We start from the raw sequence: 19019 nt of genomic DNA, 5'->3' as shown, positions 1-19019 counted from the left end.
AAAAACAACAGATGTTGGCAAGGTGGCAGAGAAAAAAGAACACTTACACACTTTTGGTGGGCATGTAAATTGGTTCAATTATTATGGAAGACAGTGTGGCAATTCCTCGAAGACCAAAAACAGAACTACTATTCGATCCAGCAATCTCATTACTGGGTATATACCCAAAGGAATATAAATCATTTGCCATAAAGACACATGCACATGAATGTTCACTGCAGCACTGTTCACAGTAGCAGAGACATGGAATCAACCTAAATGCCCATCAATGGTAGACTGGATAAAGAAAATGTGGTACATACACACTGTAGAATACTATGCACACATAAAAAAGAACAAGAACTATGCACCCATAAAAAAGAACAAGATCATCCTTTGCAAAAACATGAATGGAGCTGGAGGCCATTGTCCTTAGCTAACTAATGCGGGAACAGAAAACCAAATACCGCATGTTATAACTTGCAAGTCGTGGTGAAACAATGAGAACACATGGACACATAAAGGGCAACAATGCACAGTATTGGACCTATTGGAGGGTGGAGGGTAGGAGGAGGGAGAGGATCAGGAAAAATAACTAATGGGTACTAGGCTTAATACCTGGGTGATAAAATAATCTGTACAACAAACCCCCATGACACAAGTTTACCTATATAACAAACCTGCCATGAACCCATGAACTTAAAATAAAAGTAAGATTTAAAAAACACACAGAAGTTTTTGGGTTGTCTTGCTCCTACTACGAAAACCCTATGCAGTTTAAACATGACTAAGGACATTCTCCTTTTTAATAATACTTCTCTAAGTCACAGACATCTCAATGTTCCAAGTTTCTAAATTACCCTTAAAAGCTTCTTTCATTAGCTCCTATCTCGCTTTGGGCTCTCCCAGAGGCAGATTTGGGTGTAAGTAGTCTATAGGGAACGCGATGCCGGGAAGTACTGGTAGCGGCATGGTGAAAGTGAGACAGGGAAAAGAAGTAAACTGACAAAGTGTGGGTGCTCATACTAGTTACCACTGAACACAACTCCTGGCATTCAGCCTTACTGGGGACCTCTGAGGGATGGTGAAGAATCCACCTCATACTTATCCCAAAGGAGGGGCAGAGAAGTGGGAGTATTTTGCCACCAACTTCCCATTTGCCATTAGTTGAGAACTGCTTATGGGAGCATGACTCTCCAGCAGTTCTGACTTGTCCTGTACTGGCCCAACATGCTCCCATGGTGAGGCAGAGGGTCCCAGAGTTTGCCATAAACAGCCTTAGGTGGGTGTGTAGAGGAGAATGCCAAGGGGCACTTACAGCTATCTATAGCATCTTCTGCCACAGCTCCTTTCACAGAGACCAAAGGATATGTGCCAAGACACAATCTCTGTGCTTCTGCTTTTCTCTCTTTATGTGCATTTATCAAGAGAAGTCATTGTATTACCCATCACTTCATTTAGCTTCTCTGTGCTGAAAATTTTTTGTCTGTATTTCATATTCTGTTTTCTCCCCCAAACTGTTTTCACATTCCTGGTTGTCAACAGCATAAGTCCACTTGGATATCTCATTGTCAACCTTCAAAATCCCAAATCCTTTCTCATTGTTATAGGAAAATTTCCATCATTCTACATATATTTTTTGAGCGCTAACTAGGATGCCAGGCATTGCCTAGGTAGTAGGGACATGCCAATCAATAAACTGGATTTGCCTTCACAGATTTTAATGTCTGAAGGCACATATAGGAATACAAGCAAATAAGCAGGTAATCCTAGATCAAAAAGCCCTGGGATATGGGGCAGGCTAGAGTGCTATGGGAGACAGTGGAAGGGCCTATGACTTGTGCATGAGGATTCAGGAAAGCTTCTTGAAAGAAGTGAGGCTCACAGTTCGCAATTGCAAATATGTGGAACCAACCTAAGTGTCCACTGACTAATGAATGAATAAAGAAAATGTGGGGGCCGGGCGCGGTGGCTCATGCCTGTAATCCCAGCACTTTGGGAGGCCGAGGCGGGTGGATCATGAGGTCAGAAGATTGATACCATCCTGGCTAACATGGTGAAAATCCGTCTCTACTAAAAATATAAAAAATTAGCCGGGCGTGGTGGCGGGCACCTGTAGTCCCAACTACTTGGGAGGCTGAGGCAGGACAATGGCGTGAACCTATGTATACACCATACTACTCATACCAATACTACTCAGCCATTAAAAGGAAAGAAAGACTGTCTTTTGCAGCAACTTGGATGCAGCTAGAGGCCATTATTCTAAGTGAAATAACAGAGGAGGGGAAAACCAAAAACCGTATATTCCTACTTATAAGTGGGATCTAAGCTATGAGTATGCAAAGGCATACAGAGTGATATAATGAACTTTGGAGACTCAGAAGGGGGAAGGTGGAAAGGAGGCCAGGGATGAAAAACTACACATTAAATACAATATATGCTATTTGTGTGACAAGTGCACTAAAATCTCAGAATTCACCACTATATAATTCATCTATGTAACAAAAAACCACTTGTACCCCAAAAGCTATTGAATTTTTTTTTAAAAGGCCCAGAGTGAGACCAAAAGCATAAACAGAAAGTAGTGATTGTTATCATGGTTATCTTCCCAAGACTCAGCACAGGGCCCAGAGCAGACTAAGTTCCCAATTAATGTTTGACAAATGCATGAATAAGGAAAAAACATTTTGGACAGAGGAAAAAACAGATGGGAGACTCAAAGTTTTGAAAGGAAGTGCTTTGCATTTTGCCAAATAGAAGGACTATTTGTTTTTGTTTTTGTTTTTGTTTGTTTGTTTGTTTTTTTGAGACAGGCTCCATCTGTTGCCCAGGCTGGAGTGCAGTGGCATGATCTTAGCTCACTGCAACCTCCACCTTCCGGGTTCAAGCAATTCTCCTGCCTCAGCTTCCCAAGTAGCTGGGACCGCAGGTGCCTGCCACCATGCCCGGCTAATTTTTGTATTTTTAGTAGAGACAGGGTTTCGCCATGTTGGCCAGGCTGGTCTCAAACTCCTGACCTCAAGTGATCCACCCGCCTCAGCCTTCCAAAGTGCTGGGAGTACAGGCGTGAGCCACTGCGCCCAGCTTAGAAGCACTCTTGTATGGATAGGAAATTGATTAATCTTCATCTGGGCTGAATAATAGAGTAGAGGAGAAATATTCAGTCCAATAGATAGAAATGTGACTGCAAAATTGTAGCATCCACTGTGCACTCCCTTCTAGCTCCAATAACATTTCGAGCAGTTAAGTAGTAAAAGCACTAATCTACTCTTGGGGAGTAGAGAAGGATCCCCAGGAAATGTGAGATTCACATTGAGACCTGATGGATTCAGAAGATGTCCTAAAGAGCAGTGGTGATGGTAGTGGCAGACAAGGAGGTGGAAGAATATCCCAGGCAAGGAAACAACTCATTCAAGGATGAAAGCTCGGAGACTTGGCAAGTTCAGGTGATAATGCAAGCAATTCACTACTTCGGCGGGAAAGATGAGGCAAGAGGCTGAAGGATCCTGATATTTAGTCTTACAGTTCATGTTAAGATATTTGGGGTACATGGAGTGATGGGATCAGGTAGAAGAAAGGGTAAGATGGTGAGAAAATCAGGCTGGCTAGTCACCCACACAAGATTTCTCAAGGTTAACATATGTGTCCCCATGCTCCAAGCCTCATCCCTGACTTCACAGTGTTTTCCATCAGCATAAGGACCAGGGATTGTTTTCTAGTGGAGAGATTCACAGAAACAGAACTCCCAAGCAACCGTTTTTATAAATTGTATGACTTTTCCAGTGACCAGTACCTTCATGTCTCCTACATGGATCCTATCCTCTTTTTTCCTAACCAGCATCCAGGCATCAGAAGGCTACTTCTCAAGTTGGAATCCAAGAAAAGATACAAGGAAAGTATATTGAGAGAAGTTTCACCCAATTTCATGCAAGGCTGTGACTCTTAACCCTGACTGTACATTAGAATCACTTGGGGAGCTTTTTAAAGTTACCGATTCCCCTTTGAAACCAATGATCAGGTTGGTGCAAAAGTAACTGCAGTTTTAATTAAAAGCAATTGCACAAACTGCAATTACTTTTGCACCAACCTGATGGATCAGAATCTCTGAGAGTGAGCCCCGGTTTATTTTTGTGAGCCTCTTCCATGATTCTAATGCTCAGCCACTGATCTCACCAGCAAAGCTGTCTCATCAGGTTACAGCAGCGTCCAGATCAAAACCGCAGTTACTTTTGCACCAACCTGATAATTGGTCTTGGAAGGGAATCGGTAACTTTAAAAAGCTCCCCAAGTGATTCTAATATACCTTCAGGGTTAAGAGTCACAGCCTTGCGTGAAATTGGGTGAAACCTCTCTCAATATACTTTCCTTGTATCTTTTCTTGGATTCCAACTTGAGAAGTAGCCTTCTGATGCCTAGATGCTGGTTAGGAAAAAAGAGGAGAGGATCCATGTAGAAGACGTGAAGGTACTGGTCACTGGAAAAGCCATACAATTTATAAAAACGGTTGCTTGGGAGTTCTGTTTCTGTGAATCTCTCCACTAGAAAACAATCCATGGTCCTTATGCTGATGGAAGTCACTTTCTGAGACTGTGAAGTCAGGGATGAGGCTTGGAACATGGGGACACATATGTTAACCTTGAGAAATCTTATGTGGGTGACTAGCCAGCCTGGATGCACAATGCCAACTTTCTTGTCTCTGGCCCCAGGTTTTCTAGTTTCTGTTGCAAACCACCTCTGTTTCATTGAAATATTTTCTTTTTTATTATAAAATATTTCAAATATACAGGAAAATCAGAAGAACAGTGACCAACTATAAGCCCAATACCAAACTTTGCCATATCTCATCATTTAGTACATGCGGTTCAGAATTTTTACAATAAAATAACAGCTATAAAGCCCCTTGTCCAATCCAAGTTCCCTCCTTCTACACTTAGAGGTAAGCACTATCCATAAAGTGGCATTCATCCTTTCTATGGATGTTTTATCATTTTACCAAAATTAGATACATTTTAAAACAAATGCATGTTGTTAAAAATGTATGCAAAACAGTACTGTTTCATATAGTTGTGATTTTTGTATAAACGGCATCATCCTTTATGTATCCTGCAATTTGCCATCTTTGCTTCAGTACGACTTTGAGTGCCATGCTAATACATGTAGCTTTAATTCAATCATTTTCACTGATGCATAAATCATTAAAAATTGTGTAAATGCTTCAGTTTCTCTTGGGTGTATATAGAGGTGTAATTGTTGGGTCATGTATACATGTATACATCTTTAAATTTACTAGATATGAATAAATTATTTTCCAAAGTAGTTCTAATTTTATGAAACTCCTTGATAATTCTCAAAATTCTATAACACTTTCCCTTCTGCAATATGTGAATGCTGGCAGAAATCATTTATAAAGCAGCATATACAGACACAGAATATTGAGACAAGGAAAGGGACTAAAAGTAAGTTAGCCATTAAAGAAGATGTTATGCTAAGAGAAATAGTGTACTACATTATTGCATGATGAAACTGGAAACTGCCTTTCAACTCAGTGGAAGCATCCTTATTTTTCGAAACAGACTTCAGCAAAGAGAAGTGGAAGAATTATGACAAAATTTACTGACAATTTAATGAATTTTCAACAGTTTAACATTAAACTGAAGTGAGAGAGTGATACAATGTGAGAGTAAATGATAATTAATCCAGTAGAAGAGGGACATAAACAAGCAACAACAATAAAACCTTTTACTGAGCCCTGAAGCAGAGCTTCTTTGTGAGATTATGTGCTTTCCCTCTTCTCAAAAGCTAAGATAGAGACTGAAGTCCAATCCAAATTAGGCTTCCCAGCACTGGGCTCTTTCTGCCTGGAGGAAGGGGCCTGTTCTAGAAGTTATTGCAAGGTGCTACAAAGTACATCAACACATTTTCATAACTGCTATTAAGCTTTCAAAACCACCAGACAAAGAAATAGGAATGGATTGTAAATTCCCTAGAGAAAAACTACATGTCTAACTACTTCGAGCAAATCCATGTTTTATTACTTATGGTACTTCTTATACAAAATGCTTTGGAGAAGTAAAATTGTTAGGATGTATGTTGGACAATATACTGGGGAATTATTACCTGTAATTTAGGATGGCTGAAAACATTCACTATGTTAAAGGAGAAATAGTTACTAATAGAAGTAGTAAATATCTTTAGATACAATGGTTTCTTAATATTTTCATGCATTATTTAACTTTGACATATGAACTATTTTCTAAAACTTATGAAGGAAGAAAGATTTTCTTTCCTTTGATTGGCCATATACTGGCAGTGGAACTTGAAATGACTACTAATTACCACTTTAAATTATACGTTATCTGGCAAGAATTGATAGATTTTCTAGGAGGCTAATAGTTGGGGAATGAAGTCGATTTTACATATCTTTGCTCCCTGTTAATTGGAATTAAAAGTGATATTGAATGTGTGTAAATGTATTTCAGTATATTGACTAACTATTGTCTTGTGATTATAAGTTACAGACCCTTTCTGAACTTTGACCTTTTCATATATTTGCTATATTTCCAAATATTAGCTGTTATTGTTCTACTTCTATTCTATATATGGTATTTTTATATAAATGGCATACACACACACACACACACACACATATATATATATAGAGAGAGAGAGAGAGAAATCTCAAATTGTTTTGTGTTACCAATGATCTAGAAAGTTTGGAACTGTTTATAAAATAAAGGTTTTATTAGGTATATTGTCGCTGTTGTTTTTATTGCTTTTAAGTTTAGAGGCTTTTTTTCGTCTTCAAATCATGTAAGCTAAAGTGAATATACTCATTTGGAGCCTTTCCCAATGTGTTAAACTTGCTTTAATAAGTTTATCAACTTTTAATGTATATTGTTACTCCTGTAACAGAGAAATTCTATTTTTAGCTTGGTTAGTTGTGTTGTCACATATTAATAAGTAACTTTACAGCTTATTAATTCTGAAGAAATTCAAAAGTACTTCACTTGATTACACTGTCATATTTCCAGTATTGAGAATAAGTCTTTCTAATGCCTCTTAATACTCAAATTGAACTCCAAAATATGAAAATCATTTTGCTTCCTATCAGAATACCAAGTACTCTTGCGCTTTAAAAATGCTTCTGCAAGTTCTTACCTTAGGCTGGGCATGATGGCATGAGTTTGAGGCCAGTCTGAACAACATAGCAAGATCCCATGTCTAAAAAAATTAATTTAATTAAAAAAATAAAATTTTACTTTATAAAATTGTAAAATTTCACTTGGTAAACTTGTATGTATATTTCAATTAACTACCAATTATCTGTATATCTTGGCAATGTCTTTTCTCAATCTTCAGTGAAAAAGTTTTTAAAAACTTGATTGCTGATAAATTAGGGAAGGGAAAGTAATTTATTTTTAATAAAATACTATTCTAAATGTTTCAGATTTAGTTTTGTGTCATCACTAAATTATATTAAGTTACATCACTAAAGTAAATTAGTTTATTAAAGTTCTTTTTAAACTGAAGTCTCGATAAAGATCAACTATAGGACTTCTCCACATGTCAGGGAGAAGTAGAAATAAAGATGATGAGACATGACCAATCCTGTGTCTTCTTGAAGCCAAAGATATTTGTTTAAATGAAGATTTGGATAAACTCCAAGGTAAACAAAAGGGCTATTAAGAAAAGGTAGGGAATTCTGGAAGGAGTGTGAAAGGACACCCTCTTCCACTACTTACTGGCCCCTCACTGTTCTTCAGTATCACGGCCACCTCTGGAGGCAGACATAGGATGACCCGATGACAGCAATCCATCTCTGTTCCCAAAGGGTATTCTGCATCCCTTAAAACTGTGAGGGGTCAAGCCTTTGTTTCAGTATCTCATAAACACAAAATCTGAAATAAGTAAAATACAGTAAAATATGATATGCAAATCCATGAGTTTTGCAGGAAGACAGGTCCAAATGGCAGGAAAATCTCTTTCTGCTTTGACTGGAAGGAATGAAAACAGAAATGGTGATGAAATGCCTGCAAAGCATTAGGCAGTTTGGAAAGTCCCTGCAAATGTCCCTGTCCCCCATCCTCCAGACCACTCCACACCATTATCACGACTAGTAACATGACCAGGTCACACAGATGTTTGACCATTTTTGTGGACTGCTCATTGATTAGCATTATGTGACAGAAGTATTCCGAGGCAGCTTACTGCTTACTGTAGAGGGTGCTGGTTTTCAGCGAAGATAGTCAAGTGGTTTGGAAGGGGAAAGAATTATCTTAGCCGGAATCTAGACACTGATTCTACTCATTCTGATACTACATTAATTCTGCTTTGCAAAGGGGAAAGAATATTCCTTCTTATTTGACTCCTAAATGAACTTCTTTCACTATTTTGGGGGCCCAACATCCCACACACCCCAGGCCAGTGTGGAAACCCCCTAAAGGAAGCAGTTCCTCTTCTTTTTGGATAACTGGCCAGATTTTTTTCCAGGAAATCTCTAGGATTCATTTTGTTTTTTTACATAGGACTTTTATGTTGTATTCAAGATACCCAAACTCTAAGTAATGTAAGTTTATTAGATTGCAAAACATTGCAACTGTTTTAAAACTCCATATTAGTGTCATGACAGGAAACCGTAACTGATTTTTAAAATACTTGAATTGGGAAAAATTAAGTCTCATGGAGAGTGATTCTCTTCTCTTGCAGCCACCTGCATGGTCTCTACCATGCCCCTACACTTGCTATGTGTTCTTGGCAATACCCCAGGAGGTTCAGACAATAGCTCATCAACACTGAGAACCACAACTTGCAGATGTGGTAGCCCCATTTACACAATGGCAATTGCTTTGTGCTGGAGCAAGGATCTCATCCACAACCTATGGTCTAAGGGTAACTTGTGCATAAATAGAATTCTGCTGTAAGGCAGGAGGACTAGAGATGGTTTAGAATGGCTTGATATCAATCTCCTTTATAATTCAGCAGAAGCTAGGAAGTTCCAAAGTTGATCATGGAAACAGATACTATCTTAGGATAAATCATAGATTGGGAAACATTTTGCTAAGGACTCCTGGTTGGTGCATTCTGGTTGCTGTTGACAGCAAACATACCCTCTCTTCTTGATCTATCTGCAGTAATGGCCCCTTATACCTTTCTAATATTCATCATTACTTTTATTTTTGTCCCTCTGTTTATTCTTGATCATTCTCACTGGTCATTTGACAAATTAATTAGATTTTTTAAGAACCCAACTTGGCTCCTGTTTTTGATTTCACTGACTTTTTGTTTTAATTTTAGTATCTCCTTTCTTCTACTTTCTTTGGATTTTTTTTTCTGACCTCTTAAGACAATATATCTAATATCTCTTTCTAAAACCCGCATTAGCTGTATCCCATAAATTTTAATGTTTTTTTCTCCTATGGCTCAGTTTGAAAAACACACTAATATATGTTCGTTTCTATTATGATTTTTTTCTGCCCTATGTATAAGTTATACATGTCTATCTTAATTTTCAAACATACAGTTTTTAAAAAGTATTTATTGATTATTAATTTCTAGCTCAATGGCGTAGAGATCAGAGAACATATTCCGCATGATTTCAATCTTTGAAGTTTTTTGAGACTTGCCCTATGATCTAGCTTGCAATCAATTTTTGTAGATTAGCTTTCTGTATCTGAAAAAGGATGTCTTCTGCATTTATCAGGCGCAGTGTTCTATAAGTTCCCTATGCCTTGCAAGTTAATCATGTACAAATTTTCAATTTATTTGCTAATTTTGTCAACTTATTCTATCAATTATCAACAGATAAAATGTATCTGTGAATTTAAATTTGCATTGTAAATTTGTCTGTTTCTTCTTGTAGTTCTGTTGAATTTGTCTTAAATGTTTTGAAGATACACTATTATATGTAGAAAAACTTAAAATTATTATATCATCTAAGTGAACTGTTCTTAAATTTTCTTTTGTCAACAATTGATATAATTACATATATCTTTTACTACTGTTTACATAACATATCTTTTTCCATTACTGATTTTCAAGTTTTCTTTATCTTTAGGGTTTTTAAAATACAGTTTTATTAAACCATAATTCATATACCATGCAATTCATCCATTTAAAGTATGCAATTCAATGACTTTTAGTATATTTACAAATACATTTAGTCATTACTAGAGTCCATTTTAGAACATTTTCATCACCTGAAGAATACTCTTTTAGTGTCATCCTCTATCCACTCCCTATTATCCATCCTCCCTTTATACTCCCCTCCGCTGCTAAGCAATCACTGATCTATTTCCTGTCTCTATAGATTTTCCTGTTGCGGACTTTCACGTGAATGGAATCATATAATGTGTGGACTTTTGTTACTGGCTTCCTCCAGTTAGCATAATGTTTTCATGGCTCATCCAAGTTGTAACATATCAGTACATCATTCCATCTTATGGTTTTTTCCGTTATATGGATGTACACACTTTGTTTATCCATCAATCCGTTGATTGACATTTGAGTCATCTCTACCTTTTGACTGTTATGAATAATGCTGCTATGAACATTCATGTACAAGTTTTTGTGTGAACATATGCTTTCATTTCTATTGGGTATTTACCTAAGAGAGGAATTGCTGGGTTTAATCATTTGAGAAACTACCAGATTGCTTTCCAAAGTACCTGCACCATTTGACATTCCCGCCAGCAGTGTACAAGGGTTCCAGTTTCACTACATCCTCATCAGCACTTTTTATTATCTGATTGTTTAATTTCAGCCATCCTGGTGAGCTTTGATTTCTGTTTCTAGTGGCCCGAAATTCTACAAGAATCAAAGCTCAAATTCTCCCACACCCCTAAAATGACCTAGTAGATTTCCACTTTCTCTTTTATGTTGCCCTAATAATTTCACTTATACATTCTGATTATATATATTTATAGGGATATCTAGATAGATGATAGATAGATAGATATATAGATAGATAGGCAGGATGGATGGATAGATAGGATAGATAGATAGATCGATCTAAACACACACACACACACACACACACACACACGTGTATTTCAGCACTTAGGGTTGTTTTCAGTGGAATAATTCATCCAGTTAACCTAGGACATAACATTACTGAAAATAGAATTCCATTCTTTTACCCATTTTAATTGGTATATCGTTCCTATGGGTATGTAGCAGTTCTTCACATGTTCTACATAACAGTCTCCTTTTTAGTTATATGTATTGCAGATGACTTATGTCTTATGTAAGTCATGTGGTTGTGCTCTTGTAATGATATATTTTAACAAATGAAGTTTTTAGTGTTAATATACTTGAATCCATCAAACTTTTCCTTTATCATTTGCATTTTCATGTCTATTATAAGAAATATTTCCTTACCCCAAGGTCATAAAAGTACTCTCATATATAGGTTCTTCTACATTTTTTAATGTCTTACCTTTCATGTTTAAGCCATCATCCATTGGGAATAGAATTAATATGCATGAGGTTTGGATCGATTTTATTATTCCATTATATGTAATGAATTGTCCCCAAATTATTTGTTGAATAGTCTCTCTCATCTTTCACCAGCAATCTTCAGCACTACCCATGCCATGAAGCTAGTTTCTATATATGAGGTCTTTCTCTTTTTTCTTATTAATCTATTTTTCTACTCATTCATCAATACCACACTATCCTAAATATTAAGAATTTAGGTCTTGATACCTACTAGAACAAGTATCAGCAAGTGTCACTTTTACTGTTTGTGTCCCTTTGCTATGATGTATTTTAGAACGACATTGTCAGGTTCCTTTAAAAATGTTAAATTTTGACAAAAATTGCATTGACTATACATTTGATCAGTTTGTAGAGAGCTCATATATTTTTTAATCAAGTTGTCCTATACATGAATGTGCTTATTTCTTGATTTATTTAGGTCACATTCACTTTACCTGAATAAAATGTTATAATTTTTTCCATAAAGATTCTTCAACTATTCTGTTAGATTTATTCCTATTACGCACTTTTAGTAAGCATCCTCTTCTTAAGATTTAAAATGAGCTCAGTTTAAAACAGAATGCTTCTAATTTTTTTACCATAAGGAAAGATATTTGCTGCAGGTATTTTTTGCAAATATCTTTATAGGGCTAAGGGAACTCTTTTTTATTTCTCTGTAGTTTAAAGGGCTTTTAAAAATCGGTTAAATTTTATTATATCTCTTTTTTTTTTTTTTTTTTTTGAGATGGAGTCTTGCTCTGTCGCCCAGGCTGGAGTGCAGTGGTGCAATCTCGGCTCACTGCAAGCTCCGCCTCCCAGGTTCACGCCATTCTCCTGCCTCAGCCTCCCAAGTAGCTGGGACTACAGAAGCCCGCCACCATGCCTGGCTAATTTTTTGTGTTTTTAGTAGAGATAGTGTTTCACCGTGTTATCCTGGATGGTCTCGATCTCCTGACCTCATGATCCGCCTGCCTGGGCCTCCCAAAGTGCTGGGATTACAGGTGTGAGCCACTGCACCCGGCCAAATCTTTTATGAGTTTATGTTTGTGGTAGATTTTAATCTGTTGAAAACTATCTTTGTAATCCTAGCACTTTGAGGACATGGCAGGAGGACTGCTTGAGGCCAGGAGTTTGAGACCAGCCTGGGCAACAAGGGAAACCCTGTCTCTACAGAAATCTTTAAAAATAGCCATGCATGGTGGCATGTGCCTGTAGTCCTAGCTACTGCGGTGAGGCAAGAGGATCACTTGAGCCCAGGAGTTCGAGGCTGCAGTGAGCTATGATAGTGATACTGCACTCCAGCCTGGGCAACACAGCAAGATACTGTCTCTAACAAAACAATACAAAAAAACTGAAGGATGGTTCCTCTGAAGAAGAATGTGTTTCCTTCAGTTAGAAGCCAGAGGACCACAACAGCACTCGGCTTAATTCAAGTATCTTAAGTAAGATTGCCTACCTTGTGCAACTCCCTGCATATAAAGCTTAGTCAATTGTAGTAAAAATTAACACAGGACAACCTCCTTTGTGTACACCTACAAATCACTGCTCCAATTTTAGTTCCATTTACCTTTTTTTCAAAATTGTCCCCATTGGCACCAACATGTATGTACTCTGGATTTTGTTTATTATAAACAACTACAAAATCCTTTTGATGTATGTCTAATGTCTTAAGCATATTATAGGATGAAAACTCTGTGCAGAATCCCCATTTTCTCATGAGATTTGTGTATTTATTCATTCAAAAAATTTCTATGAAGTGTCTACCATGGATCAGGCAATATTCATGGAATTAGGGGGCTCAAACATAGAGAAACAGAGAGACAAAAAAACAAAATATTTCCTTCATGGACCTTACATTGTAAGAGAGACAAACACAAATGAGGTCATTGTAAAATATATAATGTGTTCAATGGAGCTAAGTAGTAAGAGAAGAAAAATAGACCAAAGAAGGGGATATGAATGGAAAGGGAGGTAAAAGTGTAAGAGGATATCTAGGAAAGATCTCACTGAGAAGGTATCTTCGAGTAAAGACTAGAATGAAATGAGGGAGCTGGCCACTGGGGCTATTCAGGAGAAAAACAATCTGGACAGAGCAAACAAGACCCTCCGAGGGCAAAGGACCCCAGTCAGAGTGCAAAGGGTGAATACTAGAGCAGCAAAGGCCATTGTGGCCAGAGGGAGAAAAGAAGGAGAAAAGGGTCAAAGATGAACTCAGAGAAGTTAAAGGAAAGCAGATCACATTGGACTGAATGGATCATAGTTATGACATTGCCTTCTACTTTGAATGAGATAGGAAATTATTGGAGGGTTTGGAGCAGAAGGCAGTGATTTCTTTTTTCCTGACAAACATGTAAACAGGATCACTGCAAGATACTAGACACCAACACACTCATCTACAGAGGAGTTGAGTTTTTGTGTTGCTGAGAAGTGTTTATTAATAAAAATATATTTGGGAAATTTGTGAGGGCAGACAAGAATAAGCATGAAAAGAATCATGAATCTAACTGTAAAATAAATGAAACAATACAAGTGCAAGAAGAAAACATGGATGAATTATTGTGTAGCCTGGAGAATGGTTTTTAAAACCATGGCTCCTAATCCAGATGCAATAAAAGAAAAGATTTATCAACTTGACTGCATTAAAACAGACAATGCTTACAAGGCAAAACGATGCCATAAACAAAGTCAAAAGACAACTGACAAACTGGGAGGAAACATTTGCAAAACACATCCAGAATAACAATCCTAGTATATATAAATAAGTCTCAAACATTGAGAGAGGAAAAGGCAAATATACATGATAAAAATATATTTTATAAATGTTCAGCGTTACTCATAGGGAATGCAAATTAAAGCTACACTGAGATAAAATGTCTCATTTATTAGACTGACTAAAATTTAAAACCATGATGACAGCACATTAGATTAATGAGGTGCTCTCACACAGTTTTGTAGGAATATATGTGGTACAACTCTTATTAAGGAAATTTGGCAATATCTAACAAACCTACATATGTGTTTACCATTTGACCCAGCAATCCCACTTCTAGGAATTTGAACTGAAGACATGCTTCTAACAGCAGAAAAATAAATATTCACAAAGTTACTCTTTAGAGCATTAAAAACAACCAAACTGTCCATACATAGGGAGATGGTTGAATAAACTATGGCATATCCACACAGTGAAGTATTGCATGCAACTGTAAAAATGAATGAGGAATATTTGAATTTGTAGGAAATAGTGGATTCCAGCATATTTGTTAAGTTAAAAAAGAAAAGTGCAAAAGAATACCTATAGCATGCTTTTAAAATGTAATAAAAAAGGAGAACTAAGAAGACAAATGTGTAGCAGCTCATTTGAGCAAAACTAAGGACAAACCAGAAACTACTGAAATTGAGTACCTATGGTGGAGAGGATAGAGGTGATGGAGAGAAGTGACATTTCCCTTTTATTGTGTCTTTTTATATCAATCTGACATTTGGGACTATGTTAATGTTTTATTTAAGCAAAAAAAAAAACATCAAAAAGATTGAGGGGAAACTAAAATAGAATACAAAGAGAAACAAATTAACAGTATTTTGAATGAATAACAATCACACTGAAGAGGGGGAATAATCTGAGTAACTTTGGAACACAACAATGCTGTTTTTATATTTTCGGGCTATAAACAAAATAAAACTTTAAAAACGAGTAGATTTGATTTCCATCATAGTATAGAAATAGCAATTTTAAACTTCTGTGTATTCTAGGATTAAGCAAATAAGTAAATATATTGTGGATCTAGGTGTCTCACTGTTGAAGAAGGGAGTTACACATGCAGAAAAAGGGAAGGATAGAATGAACTCTATGCTAACGGACTGAAATTGGAAGAATCGCTGTGAATTCATGACATATATAAATATAGATATGGGAATGGATATACATATATATATATAAAATACATATCCTTGCTCTGTCTGCTGAGAGGGTGTGGAAACAATGATACTCCAATAAAAATGAACACACTTAGCATCCAATTCTGGCATCTAAATGCCATTCTCTGCCAGAAAGAACCAGCATTCCTTGGAGAAACAGCAAATTTCAGTGTCAGGTCTAGAGGTGAGTCTGGAGCATTTTTTTGTGTGTGTGTGCCAGAAAGTAAGGAAGTGCTCAAAGAACAAGAAGAACAAGTCAAAATGACATAGGAACTATTTTGAGGGCTCCCACTGGCCAGATCAGGGAGAATTTAAGCATCAAAATAAATAATGGTAGCCATGAATTATGACCCATTGAGTAAATAAATAAAATTCATATTGATATAGTTTATGCTGATATAGACAAATGAATAAATAAATAGAGAAGGGAAAACTCTTATTTACAGTAAAATGCCAACAGATGAATATAGAAGTAATTATTAAATTAGGAAAAAACACCCTTTGACAACCATCATAGTAAAAATTGATCCAGGAAAGGATCATCAATAGACGCTAAAATTTGTGGGTAAAAATTTGATGAAAAAATGAGGAATTTACATAGTTTTAAAGTATCTCCCTATAAAATACTTATTAATTACAAAGGGAAAAATACTGAGTCTACACTAAGAAACATGGGAGGCACCATCTTAACTAAGTGATCAAAGTTACCACCACCAGTAATAGGACAAATAGACAACATATGCCTCCCCGTAAGGATAAGACATCCTTTCTGGTATTCCTGTCAAATAATTAGATTCAATAACCTGAATCTATCATGAAGAAATGATAGACAAATCCAAATTGTGGGGTGTGATCCTGTCTCCTGACATTACCATCCACGTATACTGCCCTCCTACACTGAAAAGGGCTGATCTGTACAATCAATTGGATATTCTGGAGTTAACATATTGTGATTTCTGAGGACAGGTCACAAAGGACATTATGGCTTCTTCTTTCTTGTTCTCAGAGACGCTAGCTGGCATGTCACGAGGACACTCAACACACAAGCAGCGAGCCCTATGGCAAAATCCACGTGGTGAAGAATGAAGCTTCCAGCCAAGGGCTAGTAAGTGAGCCATCTTAGATGTGGATTCGCCTATCCCAGTTAACCCTTCAGATGACTGCACCTCCAGCTGATGTCTTAACTGCAATCTCCTGAGTGATCCCAAGCCAGAACCACCTGACCGACCCACAGAAACTGTGAGATCATAAATGTTTATTCTTGCTTTACACCACTAACTTCAGGGTAATTTGTTATTATAATAGATAACGGACTTAAAAGTCATTCTCCAAAAATAATTGTGGTGTATTCGTCAAAAATGTAAAGGTCATGCAATACCAAAAATGCTGAGGACATTTTTCCAGAATAAAGAACTGGGGGTGGGGGGAAGGCATAATGATCAAACACAATACATGATCCTGAAATGATTCTGGACCAGGAAAAACAAAGGTTGGTTTCTATTGTTGTTATTGTTTTTACCATAACACAGGTTATTGAGATGATTGTCAAAATTTAAATACAGATGGTAGCTTATAGTCTTGTATCAATGTTAAGTTCTTATTTTTGATCATTGCACTCTAGTTATGGAACAGAAAGTCCTTAGTGAACCATTTAGAATAGGAATAAATGCTAGATGGTTCCAAAGTAATAATTATATAATTATAATTATATAATCACATATATGTACATATATGTCTATAGAGAAAGAATAGAGAATGGTAAAGAAAATATAGCAAAATGTTAACATGCAGAGAATCTGGGTAACAAGTATATGGGAATTCTCTGCAGTACTCTTGAAACTTTTCTGTAGAGATTACTTCAAAATAAAAAACAGAGCAGAAGTGGCTGCTGTTCCTAAATTCCCTAAGTAAACTTACACTGTTTTTTCAAACTGGGAGATGAATCCACTAATAGGTTTTGAAATGAGTTTGGTGGATTTCTAACAAGAATAGGATAGCCTAGCCTAGTCTAGCATAACACAGCATGGCACAGAGGACGAACATTGTAGATTACTAAGGGTGAATACTAACTTGTGAAAGTTTTGTTTAAGTTCTAGTAAGAGAAACAAGTGAGTGTAGTGGGTTGCGTGGTCAAAAAAGTGGGGAAGCCACCGCAACGAGGGGTGAGTCTGAGCCAAAAAGTGGCTCAGAGCTCCCCGCCCACCTCGTGCCGGGCCGTCCCTCCCGCTTGTCCCACCCTCACCGGCACCGCGTCAGCCCCCAGGCCGCCTGCAGGTGTGCGCTCAGAACTAGCACGTGTGCCGGACACTATTTAAGGGCCCGCCTCTCCTGGCTCACAGCTGCTTGCTGCTCCAGCCTTGCCCTCCCAGAGCTGCCGGACGCTCGCGGGTCTCGGAACGCATCCCGCCGCGGGGGCTTCGGCCGTGGCATGGGCGCCGCGGGCCTGCTCGGGGTTTTCTTGGCTCTCGTCGCACCGGGGGTCCTCGGTGAGCTGGGAGGGGGAGCACGGAGGTGGGGACGCGTCCCGGGCAGGGAAAGCTTCTGTGCCGCGATGCAAAGCAGGGGGCCAAAAGCGAGACGGTGGGGGCAGTGCTCGACGCGTGTCCGCCTCCCGCTAGCTTTGAGGGACCACTGCAATAAACCGCCTGGTCCTGATTGTCCCCACTGGCCCCTCCGGGAGCTGGGACCTCCAGAATTGGAGGCTGCGCCACAGAGGGGCGCTGTCTGGTGGGCCCGGTGTGGCTGGCGGCGTGCGGGTGCTCGCGGTCTCCTGCCGGGCTCCCCGCCCCCAGGATTCTGCAGGTGCTCATCGCTCTCTGGCCGGCGGTCAGCGCTACCGCTCGCCACGGGAAACCTACCCACTGCATGAGGCACCAGCTAGCCACGTGAGGCTGTTTCTGTACACCCCGAACCGCGCTCCTGCCCAGCAAAAGCGGCAGAACCTCGGCTCCCTTTCCTAAATAAGAGTAAGACCTGGTTCCCAAGCATGGGTCTCAGATTTTCTGAACTCTAATGTGATATTGGTAGAGATCCTAAACATTAACCATCCGTAGTTATTTTTGAGACATGGATTAAAACTATTGTTTTCTTCTTGTTTTTAACCTTCTGTAATGGTGTGGACGTCCGCAAAGGTCTCATTCACCATTTATTATATCTTTTTTTCCTCCAGATTGGCTTGATTTTAAAGAAAGATTATAATTAAGATTAGCGTCTCTTGGCTACAGGATGGGTCTAAGTTTCTAATTATCTCCAGGGTACCGTGCATTCCTAGTTTATAAGACGTTTACTGTGTGCAGACCTCAATAACTGGGTGACTTTTGGCAAGTCATTTAGCTCCCTGATCTTCAGTTTCTTCATCTGTAAAATGAAACTAGTGATTAACTGGCCTTCCACCTCACTGAGCTGCCCTGAGCACAGATGAAACTAAGCAAAGAAAGTTGGATGTTAGTCGTTACTACTAAATATCAGTAATAAGCCTCCTGTACAGACTTGATTTTATGGAGCCAGCATTTAAGCTAACAAGCTGGGTGTCCAGTTGTTTCTATGGACATCCAGCTTGTTGAGGTGTCTGGAATACAGCACATATTAGTTTATTACAACTTTTTGCTTTCCTGACATTTTACTGTCTCCTGACCCTTAAACCTTTCTCC

The 19019-nt window shown here is 38.2% G+C and overlaps 1 protein-coding gene across 5 annotated transcripts in view; it reads left to right on the top strand.

Moving 5' to 3' along the window:
• Nucleotides 1-17604: 17604 nt before the first annotated feature.
• The window catches only part of CR2 (complement C3d receptor 2), a 36262-nt gene continuing 34847 nt past the window's right edge, over nt 17605-19019 (top strand). For 2 of the 5 annotated variants that reach the window (XM_063810015.1, XM_063810009.1), the window contains exon 1: nt 17713-17855. Coding sequence is in view for 2 of the 5 variants with exons in the window: in XM_054674317.2 (XP_054530292.1) it covers nt 17798-17855 (58 nt within the window). In the remaining 3 variants the exon portion in view is untranslated. Of the gene's footprint in view, nt 17856-19019 lie in introns of all 5 variants that reach the window. The other 3 variants (XM_054674317.2, XM_054674312.2, XM_054674326.2) reach the window with 3 other exon arrangements.

This window comes from Pan troglodytes, chromosome 1 (assembly GCF_028858775.2).
Source record: "Pan troglodytes isolate AG18354 chromosome 1, NHGRI_mPanTro3-v2.0_pri, whole genome shotgun sequence".
Lineage (NCBI taxonomy): Eukaryota > Metazoa > Chordata > Mammalia > Primates > Hominidae > Pan > Pan troglodytes.
This window is presented reverse-complemented; position numbering and strand designations above follow the sequence as displayed.